Below are 25,382 nucleotides of genomic sequence, written 5' to 3' on the forward strand. Positions count from 1 at the left end.
AGTTGAATTGGAACATTTTAGAAGGTTTGTCTTCCAATATTTGTAATTTGAAAAATACAAGAACCTTACTTTAGTATTTGTACTGTCAAGTTTATTTTTCCTTTTATATACACAAGTGTGTGCAGTATAACTTGTGTCTTTTATAGTTTCAATTTATGTATAAAATGTCCTACCATACCTGAGATACTACAGGATCTCAGCACACCAAGTGTATAGTGCTGCATTAAACATTTGACATATGCAACTTTATCTAATCAGTTGAGTTTACGGAAAGTGAGCAGCTGAGTTTGCCATAAATACTTCCAATGCAGTGCACTAAGGGACCTATTTTCTAATAGTGTGTTCTAACTATCCGGTTAGATTGGTACAGCTTTGATTGTAAGCATTTCAACAAGAAAATCCATACATTGCAAATAGAAATGTGCATCAGGTAACTAACACTGGAAAAAGTACACATTCACATTTTAATTTTTTCCCCTTTATTCAGTTGATTAGCTTTTCAATTTTTTAAAAATATATAATCACAATAGACAAATTTCACTACCAGGAAAAATATGGCAAGTGATACAATATGAGATTAACTGTGGTCCAAAGAGACATAGTAATCCGAAAGAATGACACTGACCCATTATTTCAGAACATCCATTGACTTAGAAACAAGGAAATACACAGTGAGAACAAAACAGTTTAAAGAACAAGATTAAAGTAATATTACAGCAGTAATATGTATAGTAGCTGTAGACCATAACAGGACCTTTTCTAAAACTTCAGCAAAGGAGAATCCACATTCACATTTTCCTTGTTTTCGGGGCTCAACATAATCAGTGGAGAGCTGAAATCTATAAGCTGAAATAGAATTTTGTTTTACTTTTAGAAAAGGTTGAAGAAAATCTGTCAGCATATAATCTTATAGCACAGAAGGAAGCTGTTCAGCCTGTCGTGCCTGTGGCAGATCTTTGAAAGAGTTATCCAAGTTAGTCCCTCTCCCCATAGCCCTGCAAATAGTCTTCAAGTACATGTCCATTTAAAAGTTCCTATGGAATCTGATTCCACCACTCTTTCAGGTAGTGTTTTCTAGATCTTAGCCCTCCAATGTGAAAAAATAAATTCTCATTTCCCTTATTTGAATTTTGCCAATTATTTTAAACCAATGGCCTCTAGTTATTGACCTACATGCAAGAGGAAACAGTTTCTCCCTACTAGCTTTCTCAAAACCCTTCAAATTTTGGATAACTCTATTAGGTCATCCCTTAGTCATTTCCACTCCAAAGAGAACAATCACAGCTTCTTCAATTTCTCCACAACACTTGTCAATCCCCTCTTTCTCACCAAGGCCTTAGTACCCTTCCTAAAATGTGATGCCCAGGATTGTGCTGAGGCCTGACCAGTGATTTGTGAAGGTTTAGCAATACCACCTTGTTTTAGTATTCAGTGCTCCCCATAACAAAGCCAAGTATCCCATATACTTCTTTAACCAACTTATTAACTTGCTGTGTCTACTTCAAAGGTTGTGAGTATACACACCCAGGTCCCTCTGCTCTTGCATCCCTCCCTTCAAAATAATACCTCATGTGTCTGCCCAATTCAAGTCTGTGTGCCACCCTGAAATGTTTACAAATGTTGCCAAACTTTGTATCCAAGTTTTGTATTATTAGCAAACTTTAAAATTGTATTCACCATACCCAAGACTTGGACAGTTATAAAAGTAATGGTCATAATACCAATCTCTGGGGGACCCAGTGCTAATGTCTCTGGTCAGAAAACAATTTGTTCACCATTATTCTCTGTTTCCTATCCGTTAGCCAATTACATACCCAAGTTACCATCATCCCTTCAATCCTACATGCTTATGTTTTGAATAAGTCTGATATGTGGCACTTTATCAAATGCCTTTTAAAACAGTTCATAAATACATTCACCGTACCACCTTTATCAACTCTTTTGTTACTTAGATTAACCAGACAGGATTTACTTGGCAAATCAGTGCTGGCTGTGATTAATTAACCCATGCTTTTCCAAGTGTCAATTAATTTTGTCCTTGATGGCGGTCTCTAGCAGCTTTTCTACCAAAGATAGATTGACTATCTTGTTGTTACCAGGTTTCTCTCTCTCCCTTTTTTTGAATTGGGGTGTTATATTTTCAATCCTCCAGTTCTCTGGTACCATTCCCATATACGAAAAGGATTGAACAATTGTGTAAAGTGTTTCTGGTATCTCCATTTTTGCTTCCCTCGGCAACATATGAGGCATCCCATCTGGACTAGATGACTTGTGAACTTTTGAGTGATGCTAAATAGCACCTCCTTTCTATTTGTTATCCCATCTAATATTGGTTTCCTCCTCTTCTACTATAACATTAACTTCATCTTATGTGAAGACAGATGCAAAAGCTCAGTGCTCCAGACATGCCCTCTGCCTCCAAAGGTTTCAATCTTCATCCCACCACTACTTTAATTATCTTTTCATTTTTGCCTATATAAAAAAGAAATTCTTTTTGTTATCTGCTAACTTCTCATTCTTGTTCCCTATCTTACATCCAATCTCCCTCTGCATTCAGCCTGGTTTTCTACTGAAGTTGGCTGAGTGAAAGAAAGTAGAGAGTAGTGGTGAACAGTTGTTCTCTCGAACTCCAGGATTGTACATAAGTGGGGCTCCCCGGGGTTGGTGTTAGGATCACTGCTTTTCTTGATCTACATTAATGATTTGGTGTGCAGGGCACAATTTCAAAATATGCAGCCAATGCAAAATTTGGAGGAGTTGGTGATCTATTACGAGGAGAGTGACAGAATTCAGGAATACATAGATAGGCTGATGGAAAGGGCAGACATGTAGCAGATGAAATTTAATGCACAGAAGTGTGAAGTGATACATTTAATGGGAAGAACGAGGAGAGGCAATATAAATTAAAAAGATACAATTCTAAAAGGGTGCAGGAGCATATACCTGTGGGCATATGTGCACAAATTATTGAAGGTGGCAGGGCAGGTTGAGAAAGTGGTTAATAAGACAAAGATTCAGACTTTGGGGCAGACAATATAAAAGCAGGCAAGTTATAGTGAAACTTTATAAAAACACTGGCTCGACCTCAACTGGAATATTGTACCCAATCCTGGTAACCACACTACAGAAGGATGGGAAGGCTATAGCGGGCACAGAAAAGATTTAACGCAATGCTTCCAGGGATGGGAGATTTCAGTTACATGGATAGATTGGCAAAGCTGGGGCTGCTCCCCTTAAGGAAGAGAAGGTTGAGAGAAGACTTGATAGAGGTGTTCAAAATTATAAGGAAGCTGGACAGGGGAGATAGGGAGAAACTGTTCCTTTTGACTGAAGGGTTGACAGCTAGAGGACACCAATTTAAGATAAATGGCAAAAGAAGCAACAGCAACATGAAGAAAATTTTTTTTTAATGCAGTGAATGGTTAGGATCTGGAATGGACAGGGTGGAGGAGGCAGATTCAATCGTGGCTTTCAAAAGGGAATTGGATAATTATCTTAAGAAAAGAGATTTTCAGGGCTATGAAGAAAAGACAGGGGAGTTTGACTAGCTGAATTGCTTTTGGAGAGCTGGTACAGACAGGACAAAACAGCCTCCTACTATGCTGTAACCATTCTATGCTGTGCCTGAATTTGGTAAAAGTGGGTATTATAACTTATGTTTCCTTTATCATCTGGGGTTCTAGCTTTGGATGCCCTTTTTTTCCTCCTTATGAGGACATGCTTGGTTTGTATTCGGGCCTAATGTTGCTCACAAAGCACAAGTCAACACTCTTATTAATTTGCTTATATCACAAGTTAGTGATAACAGATCTTTGTGTTGATTTAGAATTTACCATCAAGATAATTCTCTCTAAACCTCTAGTTCATGAAATCCAAATTAATTAAACCAGTCAGTTTAAAAAAGCACAAATAGAATTGTGTTGCCTGGGCTTTGATGGTCATAGACCATAGTTCAGATACCCCTGGAATATTAAATGTTAAAATTTACAACAGTTTCATACTTGCTAAAGTGAGCTAGCTAACCAAACAAAATAGCTTACCGGTTCAGGAGCCTTCATTGGTGCAACCCTCTTTAGGTCAGGAGTATTTGAGAGATCAATAAGTGGGTGGTCTTCAATTTGCTTATTTTTTGTATTAACTTCAACTAAGAGATTCTAACGGGGAAAGAACATGGATGAAAAAAGTATGAATGATATTGGTCTATCCAATCAGTGGAAAATTAATTGTTCAGAAAGGCGGTTACAAAAATTGTTTCATTAAATTTAAAAATAACTAAACACATACAGCAAACAGAACTAGCTACCAATATTTTTGATAGTTGATCAAAATGGAAAATACACTCAGACATTTAAAATTAGGCCAACTTTAAAACCTTTCATTAGAATAGATGTAGTGCCACCTAAATGGGGGTCAGGAGAGAAATCTGAAAATAAATAGAAACCTTTTAGCTTGGTGAAATTCAAAGAACAATTGTAAACAGTTATCTATGCTGAACACCATTCTGTTCTCAAAGACAGGCTATTATAGGCTATAAATAGCTTATTTATTCAGTTACATCATCTTCAAGCATCAAAGTAAATTCAAAAGAGTGAACACATGAACCATAGTGCGGTGATTATGTTATTAGACTAGCAATCAGAGGCCTGGAGTAATAATCCAAAGAAGTGAACAAAAAAAAAGTGGCATAAATTTAAAAAAAGACCATTAAGTTGTTGGATTGCCATAAGACACCAAGTGGTTCGTTGATATCCTTTAGGAAAGGAACCCTCCAGTCTGGGCTATCTGTGACTCCCACATGAATGTGGTTGACTGCCCTCTGAAGTGGCCAGCATGCCACTCAAATGTATGCAGCAGATAGTGCAGTAAGGACTAGTTGGGCACAACAAAATACAGGATTCGTAAAACAACTAATGTGATTTAAGAAGGCAGCCACATCCCACAAAATAAATGAACACGTCCTTTTAGGTATTATAAGGCTCCTACAAAATTTTAGAATGTGTCACCCAACTCAGTTAATATTGCCCGTCTGGAAGTCAACAAAATTTGTGCTACTTCAAAAATTAATTCTAAAATAGAATTTGAAAAAACATAGGAAATTGTTTATCTCTTTGTTTCTCTAAACTAAATGAAGTATTAAAACCAGTCCAGTACTGATATTGCTCTCACTTCTCAAAAGGCAAGAGAGTCAGAAGAAAATAGGTAAGGATTTACTGTTAAAGATATAGAATTCTATAAAATTATATTTGATAGAGGAGGAAAGAAGAATGAATACATACAAAAAGATGTTAAAACAAATACATTCAGATTCTTTAACTAGTAGCCTTATCAAAGTAGCTTTAATATTGTAATATTAACTTTACTTGCTTGATCTGTAGTACATTCATACCTCCATGATTTGAGTCTCAGATGTATGCTCTACAGTTTTCACTTGGCATACAGTCTGTGGTTTATCAGGAGAAAAATCCAGGAAACAAGGAACCAGAGGTGGAGATATCTCTTCTTCAGAGGAATCAGATGAGCAAAGAGCTGGTGGCTTTCTCGACATTTTCTGTTCACTACTGAAACATAATAGTTAAATAGTAATGGGCTATAAAATGTCTAAAAAGTAAGCATTGAAATTTCACCTCCCCACATCTTCATGACAGCTGTCAGGCATGTTCTTACTCAATAGCTGCTTAGCTGCAAATATCCAAAGCCAGTGGATGACTTAATCTGTCAGACTTCTGAATTCAGAGAGTTTGTTACATTGCTCAATGAACCTAAACAAAAATTAAGTTACTGTCTCCAGTTATACATGGTTGACATTTCAGAAAGCATTTTACATTTATATTCAAAATTCAATGCAAAACAGCAGAACTGGCTATTAGTCTCAGGTGAAATAGTAATGCCAGTATAATTGCATTATTAGCCTGGTAACGGGACAGGAGATAGTAAGAAAGTGAAATTCAATCTTTCACCAATACCCATTTTGAAAAAAAATCTCTGAACAGCAGATCGTGCAAGAGTCTGATGCACTTCCTATTGAATAAGATGTGCTTGAATTTACCAAGATACACAAACATATTTTTTTTTTTTAAAAAGACAACTTTCTTCTGGTTAGCAAAAAATAATGGCTAAATTATGCTATAGAATTTTTATTTAAACTCTCAAACAAAATGTTTCTCGCTCACCTTGCTAGAATAGTTCCACTGGCTGATATACTACGGTTTTGATTAGCTATAGCTTGGCGAGATAACGACCCAAGTCTTGGTTGTGTTTGTGGAGTGAATGTTGGAATACCCGACCTGCGGCGATTTAATGGTGTGGGTAAAGCAGATAAACGTCTCGTGCCAGGTGTTACCGAAGTCAGTCTATTTGGAATGTTAGGTGTTTGCAGCATTCCTCGAATAGGTGGTTTGTTTGGAGTACAAGCCTCTATAATACTGATGAAAAGATTTTAACATGATATTAGCAATCTATAAACTAAAAGCACATATCTTGAGAATAATCCAATATTTGGAAGAAAACCAAATTTAAAACAAGAAAACATTTCTACAACCTCACTTCTATGACATTAGAACCTAGTAAGAACTAGCCACACAGTGCTTCCCATATTTCTTCTCCAAAGGAAAGAAAATATTGATAGAGCTGACCAAAAGATGGTTTTAAAGGTTGGCTTTAAGGAAAGTTGTAAAAAGGATGAGGGGGAGATGGATAAGTTTAGGCAGCTAAGCCTAGAGCTGAATGCGCAGGCAATGGTGGGACAATATTATTTAAATAGAGAGAGATTGCAGAAGTTTGAGGTATGGAGGGATCTGGGTGTCCTGGTACATGAATCACAAAAGGTTGGTATGCAGATACAGCATGTGATTAGCAAATGGAATGTTGTCATTTATTGCAAGGGAAATAGAATATAGAAGTAGGGAAGTTTTACTATAGTTGTATAGGGTATTGGTGAGACCACATCTGGAGTACTGTGTACAGCTTTGATCTCATTTAAGAAAGCATATAAATGTTTTAGAGGCAGTTCAGAGAAGGTTCACTTGATTGATACCTGGGATTGGGGGGAGTCGGGGGGTCGGCGGGGTGGGAGGTGGTGCGGGTAGTTATCTTATGAAGAAAGATTGGACAGGCTGAGCCTGTATCTACTGGAATTTAGAAGAATTACAGGTGATCTTATGGAAACATAAGATCCTGAGGGGGACTTGACAGGTGGATGCTGAAAGGGTGTTTGCCCTTGTGGTAGAGACTGGGGGACACAGTTTAAAAATAAGAGGTTGCCCATTTAAGTCAGAGATGAGGAAAATTCTTTTCTGAGGGCTGAGTCTCTATGGAGTTCTCTTCCCCAGGAAGTGGTGGAGGCAGGGTTATTGAATACTTTTAAGGCAGAGGTAGATAGATTCTTGACTAACAAGTGAGTCAAAGGGTATTGAGAGTAGGTAAGAATATGGAGCTGAGGCCACAATCAGATCAGCCATGATCTTATTAAATAATGGAGCAGGCTCGAAGAGGCCGAATGGCCTATTCCTGCTCTTAATTCATATGGTCATACAAAGGGGATACAGAAGAGGCCAGAATCTACTCAGCTTACTGGGAGGGGGCACTGTTAGAAAGACAAGGGTGGTGCTAAGGCCATGAAGGGGTGTTAAAAACAAGACCACAATTTTTAAAAATGGGACAGCAAAGACAGACAGGAATGATGGATGAACACTTAGCATAAGAACAGAGGCAGAATTTTACATTTGTTGATGTTTACAGAAGATGAAGGAATGCAGACCGGCTGGGAGAGTGTTGAAATTGTTGAGTATAGAGATGAAAAACTAAGGGATGGAACACAGTTGCAGTTGAGTTGAGGCAAGTACAAAATTGGGGCATTGCTCTGGAGATGGAAGTAGGCAGTTTTTGTGACATAGACAACATCTATAGATCAGCTTGATGTTCCATTTGATCTCTAGAGTGCAAACAGTATCCAATGGGAAGAATGGGAGGCATGGCAATGGAGTTTGTGGCAGGAATGGAGGACAATACTTTTGATCTTTTAATGTTTAAATGGAGCAAATTGTGCCTCAACCAAGAGTGAATGGCAGACAATTTGACAAGACAAGAAAGTGCAACATCAAGAGAGCTTGGGCAGAGGTAGAGCTGAACATTGTCAGTGTACATGTACTGAACTGAGGAGGATCATGTCAAACTTCAAAAAGGAGAGACAAGTTGGTGGGATGGACAGACAAGTGCCAGATGCAATTTAATGGAGAGAAGTTTGGAGCAATTCATTTTTGTAAAAAGAATGCAGACAGACAATATAAACAAGGTACAATTCTAAAACGGATGCAGGAGCAGAAGGACCTGGGTGTATATGTGCATAAATCAATGAAGGTGGCAGGACAGTTTGAGAGAGCAGTGAATAAATTATAAGGCATCCTAAGCTTTATCATCAGGAGCGTAGAGAGCAAAAGAAAAGTTATAAAAACAGAATTACCTGGAAAAACTCAGCAGGTTTGGCAGCATCGGCGGAGAAGAAAAGAGTTGACGTTTCGAGTCCTCATGACCCTTCATTCTAGCATCCGCAGTTTTTTGTTTTTATCTCTGTGGAAGGGTCATGAGGACTCGAAATGTCAACTCTTTTCTTCTCCGCCGATGCTGCCAGACCTGCTGAGTTTTTCCAGGTAATTCTGTTTTTATTTTGGATTTCCAGCATCCGCAGTTTTTTGTTTTTATCTCTGTGGAAGAGTCATGAGGACTCGAAACGTCAACTCTTTTCTTCTCCGCCGATGCTGCCAGACCTGCTGAGTTTTTCCAGGTAATTCTGTTTTTGTTTTGGATTTCCAGCATCCGCAGTTTTTTGTTTTTATTTTTGTTTTTAAAAGAAAAGTTATGTTAAACTTGAATGAAATACTGGTTCAGCCACAACTGAAGTATTGCACTCAGTTCTGGGCACATTTCAGAAAGGATGTGAAGGCATTAGAGAAGGTGCAGAAAAAAATTCATGAGAATGGTTCCACGGATGAGAAACTTCAGTTACATACCTAGATTAAGAAGTTGGAACAGTTTTCCTTGGAGAAGCTTGAAAGGAAATTTGATAGAGGTATTCAAAATCAAGGGAGGTCAGGATAGAGCAGATAGGGAGAAACTGTTTCCATTGTTGGAAGGATCAAGAACTGGAGGGCACAGACTTAAGGTAACCGGCAAAAGGAACAATAGTGACAAGAGGAACAATTTCTTCATGCAGCAAGTGGTTAGGGTCTGGTATGCACTGCCTGAGAGAGTGTGGTGGAAGCAGGTTGAGTAGAGGCTTTCAAAAGAGAATTGGATGTGATTTGTAACTTTAGGGCCATTTCACTGTTGTGACAAAGGTGGAAACCTGATTGGAGAGGTTCAAAAAAAATGTAATGGGAAAGATGTCCATATATTTGAAAGGCAACAGCACTGACGATTGAGGAAATGAGGTTGGAGGTGGGTGAGTAGCTTCCAAGGAAGAGGTTAAAGGTGGGCATTTTGAGGAGGATGATGTTGATATCTTTTAAAAAAAGGAAAAAAAATCATGAGAATTGATTCATTGTAGCAGGGAATCATTTGCTGTGTTAGCTATCATAGGAGCTAGGGATTATCTTTGTTTTGAATGAGGGAGAAAGGAATCACTAGGAGGAACAGCTGGCATGGGAGAAAAGGGGGGGGTTTTCTGGGTACAAGAACAAAAAAGTGGTCAGCTGAGGCGAATGGATGGCCAAAGGCTAGTCTGGAGTTTAAAGTGCAGTTATAAGTGATTTGGAGGTGTTTTCTCTTCTCGGCACCCTCTCCCAGGTGAATGCAGGAGGAAGTCGGATTCGAAGAAGATATAGAATATAGGTGTTGAGGAATATAAGATCAACTAGGTCAGAGATAGCTTTTACAGGTATAGAAAGGATACAGACGATGCCATGGCTGTTTAAACTATTGTGCTTTCTCTGGTTCTTTGAGGCACCACTAAGCAGAATGGACACGGGCATATTCTGGTCACTATTTACCATGAGGAATATGCTCATGTACCAGAGTTTTGTTCATTTCACACTATTTTATTAAACAAGGTTCTGCAAGCTGAGGTAGATGCAATTGGTTTGGCAGAATGAAAGCAAATGGGAAAAGTTGGAATGCTATCCAGTGGATTTACGCTGCAAAAGCACAAACATGGTTGGAGTAAAGATAGTACTGAGCTTGCTTGCATTACCATTGGGCTAATAACCTGATAGTGATGGTCAAAGGAGTCACTTTACTTTTTAAAAAGGCATGTTTATTAGATGTATAGGAGGGACATCTACAAATCTATAGTCTGATATGCTGTTTTGACATTCTACTGCAATTAGAAAATTCTTGTTACCTCTCAATTGCACCGCATGACAACAGCTTCTTTGGTTCTGTTATTTTTGACTTTGTGGTTCGAGGTGAAGGTGCTTAAATGAGAGTTAATAAAAAATAATTAATAGTCTCTAAGACAAGTCAAATAGCCCTTTCTGCACCAGAAGACAAAATGAAGCAATCATATCCAACTGGATTGATCCAATAAGGAAAATTGTACACACAAATCTCTCCCAAAGAAAGGATTAAAACAATTCTTCAAAAGTAAGTCCACTTATTTAGTTCTTATACAGCAATGACCATGTAAATCTTGAATCTGACAGTATAAATCTACTTTAGGGCTTTGACTATAATCACTCTTACTGTAATCCAAAAAATGCAAGATAATTCTTAAAGATGTCTACCATAAAGAAACACTTCCTATTACATACAAATGTAATTGTAGACCCAAGCAAAATACAATCCTATTTTTGTAGCTGCAGATCAGTTAGTGAAGGATCATCATTCTTCCCCATCCCCAATGCTATGAACTTTTCAGAACTACATCTATTTTCCACTACAAACAATGAAATTCAAGTCATTTCAACTGGTGATAAACATTTCATGCACTTAATAATTTAGCCAAGATTGACAACTAGTAATCCCAAATTGCATGAAAATTTGGAATTAAAATTACTAATACAAAATACCCAAGACCAAGACCTATATTTTGAGAGTGTTTATACTTACCACTGGATCTTTTTGAAGCTTGGCTAGGAATAATAGATGTCTTAGTCTTTGCACACTGATCCCTCCCTAATGCATTTACAACTTGGTTTGATTTGATTTTAGTTTCAACCTTCATATCAATTGAGCCACTTCTTTGTAAACCTCTAATGGGCAGGGTCTGCATCCCTGATCCTTGCTGATTCACCTTTCCAGGAGTGGTTAGTTTACAAGTATTTGCTGGTTTCATTAATTTTGTTTTTGGAACGTCAATTGCACATGTAGAACTTGACTTGCTCTTTGGAGCCACAATTCTGCTGCCATTTTTTGATGTTTGCAATTTTGATGAGTTTAAGGAAACATTCATGGACACCACTGAAAGAGAAATTGCAAGTATTTAGAACACAGGTTCTGAATTTGAAAGCAAGAGATTACCTTTCACAAATATTACACTGCCAGAAGCAGAATTTATCAGGTGCATATATTTTTTTTTTAAATATCCCTTAAGTTCATACTTGATACTGCATTTTAAAATAAACCATTTTTCAAACATAACTTTACACATTATTTCACCAGAATGGGGTTTGGATAATCAAGGGACGATGGACAGACTTTAGTGGAGTTCAATCGCATTTTATAAAAGAACATGCCTTGTTACACAAATAGCACTTTCAACCTATTATAACTTTGCACCTTTCCATCTAATATAGTAATTTTTCATTTCAACACCAGCCTTCCAGAATATATTGCTATAATCACAGAAATTTACAGCACAAAAGGGGAAGCCATTGTGTCCATATCCACTGACAAGGAACCATCTAGCCCAACTCCACTTTCCGGCTCTTGGTCCGTAAATAGGTACCACCACTCCCCAGCCAACATCAATGTGCTTACATTAAAGTGCAACTCAAAGTAGAGACCCACCACTCCTTAGAGAAATATAAAGGAATCTTTAATGCTCTTGTGTGCCTGCCAGTTCCAGAGCAATTTTGGAGGTGGTATGGGATTGAAAGTCAAGAATTTAATCCCCATTATAAACCAAGAATACAAAGGGCTTATTTTGAGTGCAGGGTAATATGAATAGACTCAAGTCTGGAATAGAGCAAACAACTGCCAGTGGGAAATTAGTACATTTAGGATGTTAGGTAGGTCTAATCCATTGGATGTGATGATGATGTGTCAAAGTAAACAAGGCCCCTCAATTTTACTTTTTAAAATGTCAGATATAAAAACCAAAAGCCGAATTCCATAATTTTTGAGTTACAAAACATTTTAAGATTGAAAATCCAACTTGCCTCTGCCACCACTAGCGGAATTATGAAGACCAGAATGGACACTGGATATAGATGACGAAGTATGGTTGAGAGTCCTTACTGCCATACCAGCACTCTGCTTCTTCACAGAACCTGAAGCCTTAGACCCAGATACCTTTGGTTGGCTTCCCTACAATAAAACCAAGTCTTTTTCTCAGAATGCAAAAGGACAAAAGAGGTTTTCCTAAGCATAGGTTATTCAGAGTTTCTCCTCACATTTTATCCTGCTCTGCTTAGTCTTTCAAAACCCAGACATAAACAGCACATGAAATTCAATGGATAACTGTGCAGTAGTATAAAATGAGGTAGTACATTTTGGGAGGAAGAATAGGGAGGTCACTTATTTCTTGTATGGTTCAAGTCTGGGTGGGGTAGAGGAACAAAAGTGATCTCGGAGCACAAATACGCCAATCACTAAAAGTTGCACCATAGTAAGGTTATTTATAAAGCAAACCAAGGACTAGGCTTTACTTGTACAGTGATAGAATTGAAAAGTAGGGAAATTATGCTAAACTTGTATCGAAGCTTGGGTTGGTCTACACTTAAGAGTACTAGCGCAGTCCTGGTCATCATATTATGAAAAGGAAATGAAGGCAGTGGTGAGGATCTGGAGAATATTTACAAGGAAGATACCAGAAATGCATGGGTATACATATCAGGAAAGTATTGACATGCTGGGTTCTCTTCTCTTTGGAAGAAAGGTTGATGGATGACCTATTAGAGATGAAAGGTTTGGATACAGTGGATGCAGAGAGAATGTTTTCTCTTGTGGGGGAGAGCATAACTAGAAGCCATCAATACAAAATAGTCACCAAGAAATCTAATAAGGAATGCAGAAGAAACTTTACACCAAAGAGTGATGAATGGCGAGAAAATGAAACTCCTACCAGAGGGAGTGCTTGAAGCAAATAGTATAGATGCATTTAAGGGGAAGCCAGACAAGCATATCAGATACAAGGAAGGAGAGAGTTATAATAGATTTGGATGAGGAAAGATAGGAGGAGGCTCAAGTAGGCCCATTTCTGTGCTGTATATCCTATGCATACTTTATGCTGCCCAAAGGGAACAGGTAGCAGTGCTACTAGAGTCTTCAAAATCTTATCAAGCATATTGCAAAGCCCTGCCCTCAAGCATAGCTTATCAAAATAAGAATGCCAAACTTGCTACCTTTACTCTGGTACATTGTTGCTATTACATGTGAAGCCATAAGAATAGATGCTTATAGTTGGAATAATCAAACATATTTTAATGGGTAGTTACAGGAATGCCTGACTTCAAAACTTTTGACTCAATCAGAACTATAAGACTTTCCCTTATTGAATCACTTATTGGCGAATAAAGGATACATTGAGCACAAGGTGTCAGACCTCAGCCCCATTCCCTTTGCTAAAAGGATATCTCAACAAAATTAAGGCCACTTCCCCCTCATCAAAAAAATGCATTATACAAAAGAATTAGAAACGAAAAAGTAAACCAGCAATACAGAAATATGCATCTTTAAAAAAACAAATCAACAGAAATGCATCAGTTTTATTTAAAAAGCCACAACCATATAATACTTATATCAAGTTATCTCAATTAATTAATTAATTAATTTTTGCACAATTCACAAACATGTCCCAACTCAGGTGACATGTTTAAATAATTTTTTCCTCCTTTATTAAAAAGTTTCACTCTCAACTTAATCTCTCTGAGGAAGCTCCGTGCCTCAGGGAGATTTCTGCGCTCTTTCGCGCATGCTCAAAACAGCGCAGGTCCCGACTCTCCCTCCTCCCCCTGCCCGCACAGGTAGTATTGCTGGCCGTGCGTCATGCTGGGTGGGCCTTAACTGGCCCGTCCAGGTGAAATGTCAGCGCGCAGCCGATCGCGGGTGGTGATCGGCTCCGCGGCCGCCCAGCACACCTGACATAGGTAAGTTTCTGGCCTATATTTCTTGAATAGTTTTTACTTTTAGCTAAGCGTATATCATTAACATTTGCATCAAGCTAAAAATTATAGTTTTATCTTACAAAACATTTAATGTTAGAAATGTTTGGATAAATATGCTCAAATATATGTTCTTCCACATGACAAGCTATTCAGTATATGCTTGAGTGGAAATTTGGGATAGAGGATTTGTAGCTCCCATGCACAAGTTCACTGTGATACACGAGGAATAATTTTCACCCCACTCCTATGGCAATTCCCAGACTGTGGCAAAAGGCAATAGTGATGGTGCTGCACAGATTCACCAGGTTGCTGTCTGGTACAAGGAAATACAAAAAGAAATACTTGAACAATTGAGCTATTTTAGATTAGAGTCGAGGAGATTACACAGTGATATGACAAATGTTTAAAGAGTTACAAAGATAATTAGGACAATTTAGATAGGAACGGTTTTCAGTGACTGAAGAATCTAGAATGAGGTGAAATAAGTAGGAGGTTAAAAGTAAAAGATTAGGACATAATGAGGGAAGTTTAGAAAATCGGTTTTGATCGATAGTTACTTCGTCAGTCACTAATTGCTGTGGAATACTCTATGTCAGCACTTAATAGATAGTTGACTGAAGGAAGAGAGGATAGGCAGACACTGCTTGTGTGGAGGTTAAACATCAAATAGACTGGCTGTGCCAAACAGCCTGTTCCTATGTTGCAATTTCTAAGTAATTCTACATGCAAAACCATACCTCATGGCAATCAGGTAGATTTATAAATAATTTCAATATAAAGTGGTAAGAATAATTATTTATTTTTTCTAAAAAAGCATTATACAATTTAAGCATTGAATAAAAATTAGGCCAATGGGATTTGGGATTACTTTCTTGGCATCACTGAAGGGGTCTCATTTTTTTTGCTGGGTCAGAAGACTATTGTTTTGAGGTACTTTGATGCTGAATCACAAATCCACTACTGGAAACTTTTTGGTGGGGAGTGGGGGAGATGGTGGGGAGGAACAAATTATTTGGATCTTAAGTAAATGCTACAATTCCAATTTTGGGAGGTGCAACAAAAACACAATGCAAAACAAAAATGTAAACAACAGGTAGCTTTGGGGGAAACAAAATTATTTGCATCTTTATACTTTAAAAGTTGCTTTAACAGGTTTGTTGTTATTGTAGCAATGGGTAAACCACTATTATGTTTATGTTGCAGTAAATGGAAACGCTCTAGATCTTGCAATTGCCATAAACTATGCTACAAAAAATTGACTAGTTATAGTACAGTACATAGTAAAACTCTAACATCTAACCAGCCCATCACGTTTGCTGAAATTGTTGATTAATGTTAGACAGCTTAAATGCAACAGGTAACATTGAATAACTTTTGACAAACCTCTAGTATTCCATTCTGTATTGATTGTTTTACCAGAATAAGAAAACTGCTTACCTTTTCTGATGTACATGTTGGCTGTTCACCTAATGGAACTTCCCTCAAAGTTGTGCTCTCAGTACAAGCCACATCATCATTGCCTAATGATGGATTTCCGCAGTTTTGTAGCGGCTGCACAGAAGAGTTGATTACCTGGACAACAGCTTTCTTAGGTGATTTTAATAGAAAGCCAGGACGAGCATTGGAAGAACAAACCTGCAGACTTTTCTGGATTGCAAGTGGAAGTAACCTCAGTGGACTATCTTGAACTACAAAGGTTTCTCTTCTTGGACAACTTGGGCTGCTAATACCCCTCAGAAGGGTTAGTTTTAATTTTGATTCCTCTATAAATTGTTCCACATTTTTACTGTGTATCATTTCATTTCCCATTTTCTCAGACTTTCCCTCCACATGGTTTTCAAAATGCAGTGCTAGTATGTTGGCTTCTCTGGAAACTTCAACAAACTGGTCTGTGTTCAGAGGACTCCAATTCACAGTTTCTGCAGACTTCAAACTTTTCTCTTCCTTGCAATTTAAATCAATTCCAATAGCAACACATTTTTCCACGTGTCGAACTGGCCCAAGAAAAACTTCATCATCATCATCACTTTTTCCGCTAGGGAGAAAAAAAGCCTACTAGTTTAAGATTGAAAAGGTATTATGAATTTAGTTTCATCTGCTTGAAGCTCAAACATTAGCGTGATCATACTGTGTAGGCTAAATTTCTGGTTAAACTTCTCAAGTCTGTACACCATCTGCAGCTAACTGACTCCTAGACAAGACCAATGCTCTGGAACCAGTTCTAGAAGGCGGCCTGGGGATAATGCTTTCTCTAGTCCCCTCCTTCCCATTAAGGATGTCCAATTTGCACCTGCACTAAACACCACATTTTAAGATCTAGAATCATAACAGCTATTCAATTAAAAACTCCTTTCTGGTCCCAAATTATGACTATCCCCAGAGGTCAAACGTGCAATTAAGTTCTCTGCCACAGTCTGGCTAGCAAATGCAGGCAAGCTATTCGTCTCGGAAGGTTGTAGGGGAGCCACAGCAGAGCATAATCCAGTTCTTGGGCAACCAGTCTCACACACACACACACACACATGCACTTTCCAACAGGCAGAATCTGGCCCAGATGGCCCCAGAAAATCCACCTTTTGGTTGATCTCAACCTCACCACCTAATGTTTCTTCCATTCTATCAAATTCCACAACTATTATCCAGTGGTCTAAAATCTATTTATAATTAAAGGAAAGCGCAATTTTTTAAAATCGCCTTTCTGATAACCTATTCCTTAAACCAATCACTGTGTGAAATTTGCAAGTCAGGCAGCACAACTTTGATGAAAGATCGAAATCCACCAGAAATTCTTGACCCCATTTCCACCCCCCCTCCCCCAAGAGAGATACTGCCTAACATGCTAAGCAAGTGCTGCCAATATTTTTTGCTCTTATTTCTGATTTCCAGCATTTGCTTGCAACTTGAATAATCTGTCTGTAAAACATCAATCCCCAATAAAAATTATATCTCCAGGCTTTTCTAAAAAGGGCCAGTGTCTTAACATTTTTATCAACTGAGACTCCCAGCATCCAGTATCGTCTTAGTTGCCCTACACTGCTATCTATCAAGGGCAACATTACAGTGAACAATGTTTGACTGTGTCTGGAATCCTGAGTATAAGGCCATACATGGTAACATTGCTTCTTTAGCTTGCATGCTATCCCTCTGCTAACACAAGGCCTCAACTTCAGCAAAATATGCTCTTAACTAATGGTCAGAGTTATTACACTAATTGCACATTCCACAAATACTCTTCATTTTGATTCTTTAGTCCAAAAATAATTTTATATTTTTTAACCAAATAAGCATATTTGGGCCAGGCTCCTAAAACAAAAATTATCTTTTAAAATCTGGTTGTATTGGAAACATGGCAACTAATGAACAAGTTAATTTGTAAACATGGAAACCTGATATTGGATTCCACAGACAAATCTCATTCTGGCTCAAAGTTTCCACCTGCAACTATTTTTTCAGTTGAAACTACTTTCTAAATCAGTAGCGTACTGCATTTCCCAATTGGACCACAATCATTAACATCTTTTATTGAACCTTAAATACTTATTGTAACTGGAATATAACATTCACTACATTTTGGTTGTCTACTACAAGCAGTAACAAGCTTGAGAAAATGAAAATGTTTACCTTGCAGGGGATAACAAAATATCAAAGTCAGAATTCTCTTCAGATAAAAGATTGAAATCTGAAAATACAAATTACATGCTGCTGAATTCACTGAACAGAGACACACGGAATACTAAACAGAAGATATTAAACTAAAGAACATTTTTCCAACTTTAACTTTTCACCATTTTAAGGGCAATGCCTGAATAAATATAATCCAAGGGAAAAAAGGAATAACTATACATTTACTCCATTTCAGTCTTTTCTTATTCCTCAGTTTCATGTTTTCAACCTAGTCAACAGCAGCTTTGGAGCAAACAATTTCCTTTTCAGGAATCTCTCAAATTGAGTGTGTTCTGAAACAAAGACCCACCATATCCAGTCATCACAAGGGAAAAAACTCCCGAGGTCCCACAGTGCAGTACCCAATTGCTTCGGAAATGGCCCAGGGGTTTTGCTTCAACATCTCTATCCAGGAGCTTCTGATTACTACTAAATTTGCTATTCAATGGTTTGAATCTGTTACTCATGATCTTACTCACACAATTTATTTTTCTGGATTTACTTTTCCTGTACCATTATCTTTTTTGTATACATCTTTTAATGACTCAGGTATGCTTTTTCAAGGTTGAAAACCAAGTTTCTAAAGGTATTTCTGTTTAACTCAGCCCTTGGACACTAGGCTCATGACTTTTCTCTACAATGCACCACCAAGCAAACAAAAACAGCTTATAACATAACATCTTTATGTTCTAAAACATCCCAAGAAACCTAAAGCTTGGACACTGTACTTGATGTTGGGCTGACCAGAGAACTATGCAGCTTGATGAATTTGTCTATTTAGCCAAATCAGTAGCACACAAGTCTTTATTGATTGCTGTCCTAGATTGGCTGCGCATATTGAGTATCATCTCTTGGACTTCTAAATTTCCTCAACTTAATTATTTCAACACCATTCATTAGAGTATGTGTGTTGTCTTATTTTCTTCGTTAGCAGTATTTACTTTTTCATGCATTAACTGGTATCTGCCAGTATTCTGTTCACTTGCAAATTGTCATTTGAGCTTGCTCCACTGACTCCAGTGCCCTTCCTTGTTTCATATAGTTGGTAAATTCAAATTGACTAATTTGCATACAATTTCAGAACCCAAGCTATTGGTGTAAATTAGAAACAAAAATTCTCAGTCCATCATGTCCGTGTTAGCCAAAAAATCTATCAGCCTGATCCCACTTTCCAGTTCTTGGTCCTCAGCCCTCTCAGGTGTCTATCCAAGTTTTTTTTTAATACAATAAGAGTGTTTCTGCCTCTACCATCCTTTCAAGGAGTGAATTTCAGATGTCCACCAACTGTGGGGTGAAAACATTTTTTCAACTCTTTCCAACCCTTCTCCCAATTACTTACTATCTATGCATCCTGATTATTGACCTCTCTGCTAAGGGAGATGGGTCCTTCCTATCCAAAACACCTCAAAACTCCCCTCAGCATCCACAGTACCAAAGAAAGCAACCCTGCCTATCTAAACTTTGCTCATAGCTAAAATTCTCCATTCCTGGCAACATCCTCATAAAGCTCTTCTGTATCCACTGTAATGTAATCATATCATTCCTGTAACCCAGTAATCAGAACAGTGTGCTGTACTCTGGCCTAGTGTTTCCATACAGTTTTAACATCGCCTCCCAGCTCTTACATTCTATTCCTTGGCTAATAAAGAAAAGCATCCATTTGCCTTCTAAACCATCTAGTTGTTCTCCTACCTTCAGGAACCTGTGGACATGTACTCCAAAGTCACTCTGTCCCTATACACTTTTCAGTGTCCTACCATTTACTATGTATTTCCTTGCCTTGTTTACCCTCTCCAAACACATCACCTCACGCCTCTGGATTGAATTTCATTTACCACTTTTCTGCCCATCTGGAAATCCATCAATCTCTTCCTACAGTCTGCAGCTTTATTTCTCACTATAAACCACACAAACAATTTTACATTAACTAAAAACTTAATCATGTCCCCTAGATTTAGGTCTAAATCATTGATGTATCATGAAAAGCAAGTGGCCCCTTACTGAGCTTTGCAGAACTTGCTGGAAACAGCACTCCAGTCACAGGAACATCTGTCGACCATTGCTCAGTTGTAGGAACAAAGGGTGTGTACTCTAGGATTCCATAGGCTCTTACTTTTCTGACCAGTTTGACTTTGTGAAATGCCTTGCTAAAATCCATGTACACTACATCAAACCCACTACCCTCATCGACTGCCCTCGTTACCTCAAAAAAAAAATCAAATCAAGTTAGTCATACATGATCTACCCTTAACAAATCTATGCTGACTATCCTTAATTAATCAGTGTTTTTCTAAAATGACAATTTACACTGTCCCTCAGAATTTTTTCCAATAATTTTTCTACCATAAAGGTTAGGCTGACTGGCCTGTCATTACTCAGTCAGGCTTGTGCTAATAAGTGGCAAGCAACATTCACACCAAAAAGTGCCAGGCAATGACCATCTGCAACAAGAGAATCCATCCATCTCCCCTTGACGTTCAATGGCTCTATCATCACTGAATCCACCACTGTCAACATCCTGGGTGATTAACACTGATTTATAAGAAACAGATCTATCATAAACTGATCTGTACAGGCAAACTATATGAACACTGGCTACAAGAGCAGGTCAGAGGCTGGGAATTCTGAGGCGAGTAACTCACCTCCCAACTTGCCAAAGCCTGTCCACCATTTATAAAGACAAGTCAAGAAGTGTGATGGAATACTCCCCACTTGCCTGGATGAGTGTAGCTCCAACAACACTGAAGAAGCTCAACACCATCCAGGACAAAGCAGCGCACTTGATCAGCATCACATGCACCAACTTAAACATTCACTTGCTCCACTTCTGATGCACAGTGGCAGCAGTGTGTACCATCTACAAGATGCACTGCAGCAACTCAACAAGGCTCCATCAAACAGCACCTTCCAAACCCACATGTTTACAACTTAGAAGGACAAGAGCAGCAGATACATGGGAACACTACCACCTCCAATTTCCCCTCCAAGCCACACACCATCCCTTCACTGTCTTGGAATCAAAATTCTAGAGCTTTCTTTCCAGCAACACTGTGGGTGTACCTGTCCGAAATGGACTGCAGCGGTTCTTCAAGAAGATAGCTCACCACCTTCTTCTCAAGGGCAATTAGGGATGGACAATAAATGCTGGCCTAGCCAGCGAAGCCCACATCCCTTGAATGAATAATAAAAAAGTACACAATAAATCAATTTAATTAGTTTAAAAAAGGGACTGAGACCAAAATGTCTCTAGTTGCCTATGTCCATTATGCCACTTTTCTTAATATGGTCACATTATCCTGGCATCTCCCCAGTGTCCAACATGTAATGATCTCCAATGTTTCCCTAAGCACTTGTGACGATCCATAATGATTTACTAGTTTGTGCTCTTTTAGGTTATCCAAGGCTTCCATCTCACTTATAACCTAGGCAAAAGTCACGACCTTGTTTATCAGTTTGCGGAGAGCATGTTGAAACTTGGGGAAAATAATTATTTAAAGTAATTATGAAAGTAATCAATCATTCAGGATACGTACTAAACTATGTTCATTCACCGTTTCACACTTATTTGTATTTTTTATGGTTCTCAACTTTTCCAGTGACTGCCCTATTACTATTTTAGTACTGAAAGGGTTTCTTAATTTTATACTTACCTCGCCATCTATGTTTCTCCCACCTCCCTCAGTATCTCTTTGCCCATCCAATCACTAATCAGCTTCAAATGTTTTCTATATGCCCCTATATTTGATAACTAAACTTTCTCACTTCAAAACAATGATGAGACGAATGGCCAGTTATACTGGTTGAGGGACCAGGGCACCAGAAAATCCTGCTCTTTTTCAAATACTGCCAGGGATCTTTCAATATCCACATGAACAAAAGAAGAACTCAGTTTAATGTCTTATCTGAACGATCTGCACTATTGCAGATTATATCACAGATTGAAATCCACAACTTTCAGAGTGAGGTAATAAGAATGCTGCCAACTGAGCTTTGAGATTTGATTTGAATCTTATCACCATGAGCTGGTTGAGATACAGGAGATCTTAAAAGCAAACGGCTATAGTCTAATTGACTAAGCCCCCTCTTACTGCCTTTTGAGGCATGTGTGGCACTTGCTTTGGAAGAAAAGCACAAGCCAATTAATTTTAAAACTATTTGTGTTCTTGAGATCAAATCCAGCTGTTCCATATGGTTAGATCTCAAGTAACTAAAGTTTGACTACCTTTGTCAGTTTTCCCATCCATTCCTTGTATTGATCTCTGAAGCTGGTGGAAATGGAAGATTCAGTTTTCAAGCACTATAAAAGCAAATACAAAACAGCAAGATGAAAAAAAAGTATATTTTTCCAGAAATTACAATCTCGCTTAATCATCTGCATATACAGGCAATTTAATCCCTGATATAAAGGCAAAATACTGCGGATGCTGGAAATCTGAAACAAAAACAAAAAGTGCTGGAAAAACTCAGCAGGTCTGACAGCTCTGTGGGGAGAAAGACAGAGTTAACGTTTTGAGTCCGTATGACTCTTCTTCAGAACTAAAGAGAAGTAGAAATGTGGTGAAATATATACTGTTTATGGCGGGTGGAGCAGGTGAAGCTGGATAGAAGGCCAGCGATAGGTGGAGGCAAAGGAGAGAATGTAAAAGATGTCATTAACAAAAGGTCAAAGGGGTGCTGATGGTAGTGGTACTCCCTGAAACTGCTTAGAGTTAGTCCCATTCACATTAACCCACTACTTTATTTACACTATTACATTTGCTTCATTGCTCATGCAAGTCAGATAGATGATGTACTGCTTTATCCCATGTATTGTGCAATATATATTAGGCTCGCTATATTTATACTGTAGGAATGGTAAATGCTATTTTGGGATCTAACTGCATGCTTTACAGACATCTTTGTGGAAACTGTTAAAACAATAATTATATGCCTGCTTAAATACATTGTTCATTTTATCAGCAAGTCCAAAGCCCAGGAGAGATTAAAGGATACAAGCAACTTGGTGCTACGAGATAGGTACTGCATGCAGCAGTACTGGCAAGTGGTGTAAGAATCAAGTAGTTAGGCAGTGGTATAAGGTGGCAGGAGCAGAGGGTAAGAGCACTGGAGAGGTGGTTGTTGGATATGGCAGGACATTAAGTTTTCTAAAATTTAATATCAGGGTCTGTTCAAAACAAGTTTAGCCATTGATCATAGGCCCAACAGAGACCAAAAAATACAAAAGTACTGTTTCTAAATAATACTGATTCTGTAAACAAATTATTTTTAAAAAGTCAATCACATTACACCATAGATGACTTTGATTGAAAGCCATCATAACCAAACACATTCAAACCCAACACAAGAACAGACTAATCAAAAAGCTGTATACTGTGGATGCTGGAAATCTGAAATAAAATCAGAAAATGCTGGAACCACTGAGCAGTCCACAGATGCTGCCACATCCTGCTGAGTGTTTCCAGCATTTTTTTGTTTTTATAACAATAGGCTATTTGGATCATAAAGGGATAAGGATTAACAATAATAGCAGTGATTGATTGAACCAGCACACTAAATTTACTTTAAAATAAAAATGTTCATATCCACTACCTTCTCAAAATTTCTTCAAAGCATCCATCCACATATTTTATCTTAACATCCTATTGCCACTCTGGTCTTAGTTGCTTAAATATACTCTATTAGTAGTATCCTTCTCTCACTAGCTCCTTTGGCCCTTAACCTTCCACGATACCTAACCCTAAACATACTGATTTTAAAGCAGCTTAGAAACCTGACAAAGCGCCTGTTGCTCTTACGTCATCTCAAGCCTATATCAGGATACTCCTCTTGGGCACTGAAAATAAAGTACAAGGTAAAACCCTCGAAATAATATTGAAGACACTCAAACTCACTTTGTTTCAATAACTACTCCACAGTCATCGCTACTCAAAATGTAGCCTTGCCCTGAACAATGGTACACACTAATCTGACATCTCTCTCCTCCTCCCCGCAGACCAAGCAGCACACAGCTTTGACACTGTTTCTCTCCCCACAGAATTGTGCCGTATTTAAGGATGGCTCCTTCAGTGCGTTGTAATGTCTGAACCCCCAGCCTGTACCTAACTAAATGATGCAAAGCGTGGAACGGTGGGGAAACTACACATAGCCCCCCCTCAGTGACCTGGGCTAACGGTTGCTGAGCCCAATCCAGTGGCTGCAGCGGGTCGGGTCGGGGCTATTCGGGGGATGCCGAAGGTGGGAGGGGTGTGGATAGGAGGGGAGCCCCTTCCATTCTCCCCGTCGTGTGGACTAACCCTGCCGTCTCTGCCCGAACAGACGCAGTCCTCACCAAGGGGGCTCAGCCTCTCTGTGATCTTCTCCCTCGCACTCAGACACACCATCCACTAACGGCTACTCTCTCCTTTCCCCGAGATTTTAAATTCACTCACGTGACAAGAGTGCTCGCCGCTCATTGGCGCATTTGAACCAGGCCGTTGCGACTCGGTCCTTGCGCGCAGCGCATTCTGGGGTTTGTAGTTCACAGCCCGCCACATGCACAGGTGTAGCTCCGACATGGGACTGGAGCAGCAGACACTGGGGATATGTTGCGGGTTCGATGTGGCGTGAGACAGTCTGGAGCTGGAGCATACATGCCCTTGAAGCCCCAGAAATAGATTGGTGAATGGACCAGGGTGAGACATGCTGGACGTCTCAATGTCAAATGGCAAAAACAAAAATCCTCTGCCTGTCCGCAAGCATGACCCAGACCTCCCTGTCGCTTGCCATTTCAACACACCACCCTGCTCTCATGCCCACATATCTGTCCTTGGCGTGCTGCATTGTTCCACTGAAGCTCAACGCAAACTGGAGGAACAGCACCTCATCTTCCGACTAGGCACTTTACAGCCTTCCGGACTGAATATTGAGTTCAACAATTTTAGTTCATGAACTCTCTCCTCCATCCCCACCCCCTTTCCGACCCCCCCTTTTTTTCTTCCCCAATAATTTATATAGATTTTTCTTTTCCCACCTATTTCCATTATTTTTAAATGTATTTCCATCCATTGTTTTATCTCTACCTTTTGGCCTATTTCGATCCCTTCCCCCCACCCCCATTAGGGCTATCTGTACCTTGTTTGTCCTGCTTTCTACCCTTAATGTCACTTATTAGCACATTCCTTAGATAATATCACCACCTTCAACACCTCTTTGTCCTTTTGTCTATGACATCTTTTGGCTATCTCCACCTATCACAGGCCCTCTATCCAGCTCTACCTGTTCCATCCCCCTTAAACCAGCTTACATTTCACCTCTTTTCTATTTTTACTTAGTTCTGTTGAAGTGTCATACGGACTCGAAACGTTAACTGTGTTCCTCTCCACAGATGCTGCCAGACCTGCTGAGTTTTTCCAGGTATTTTTATTTTTGTTTTGGATTTCCAGCATCCAGAGTTTTTTGCTTTTATAAAAACAAAACTTCTTC

At 38.8% G+C, this 25,382-nt stretch overlaps 1 protein-coding gene across 1 annotated transcript; it reads right to left on the reverse strand.

Annotated features, from left to right (window-relative positions):
* Nucleotides 1-462: 462 nt before the first annotated feature.
* On the reverse strand, nt 463-23,896 carry LOC144687363 (G2 and S phase-expressed protein 1-like). Its single transcript, XM_078553388.1, has 11 exons — nt 23,813-23,896; nt 22,144-22,218; nt 17,880-17,937; nt 15,696-16,293; nt 12,312-12,459; nt 11,041-11,391; nt 10,334-10,406; nt 6,171-6,422; nt 5,387-5,555; nt 4,041-4,154; nt 463-846 (listed from the first exon to the last, which is right to left on the reverse strand). The coding sequence occupies exons 2-11, from the start codon at nt 22,163-22,165 to the stop codon at nt 760-762; spliced, it is 1,872 nt and encodes a 623-aa protein (XP_078409514.1). The 5' UTR covers nt 22,166-22,218; nt 23,813-23,896; the 3' UTR covers nt 463-759.
* Nucleotides 23,897-25,382: the final 1,486 nt, after the last annotated feature.

The sequence above is a fragment of the Cetorhinus maximus genome, chromosome 12 (assembly GCF_964194155.1).
Source record: "Cetorhinus maximus chromosome 12, sCetMax3.hap1.1, whole genome shotgun sequence".
In the NCBI taxonomy this organism is placed as follows: Eukaryota; Metazoa; Chordata; class Chondrichthyes; order Lamniformes; family Cetorhinidae; genus Cetorhinus; species Cetorhinus maximus.

Bases quoted from the DNA above. Each gene is read 5' to 3' on its own strand.
- LOC144687363 (XM_078553388.1), bottom strand. From the start codon at position 22,165: ATGGATGGGAAAACTGACAAAG. The intron at 12,460-15,695 runs GTAAGCAGTTTT...GTTTTATTGTAG, and splicing joins CAACATGTACATCAGAAAAG to GGAAGCCAACCAAAGGTATC. The intron at 4,155-5,386 runs GTATGAATGTAC...TTTCCCCGTTAG, and splicing joins CTGAGACTCAAATCATGGAG to AATCTCTTAGTTGAAGTTAA.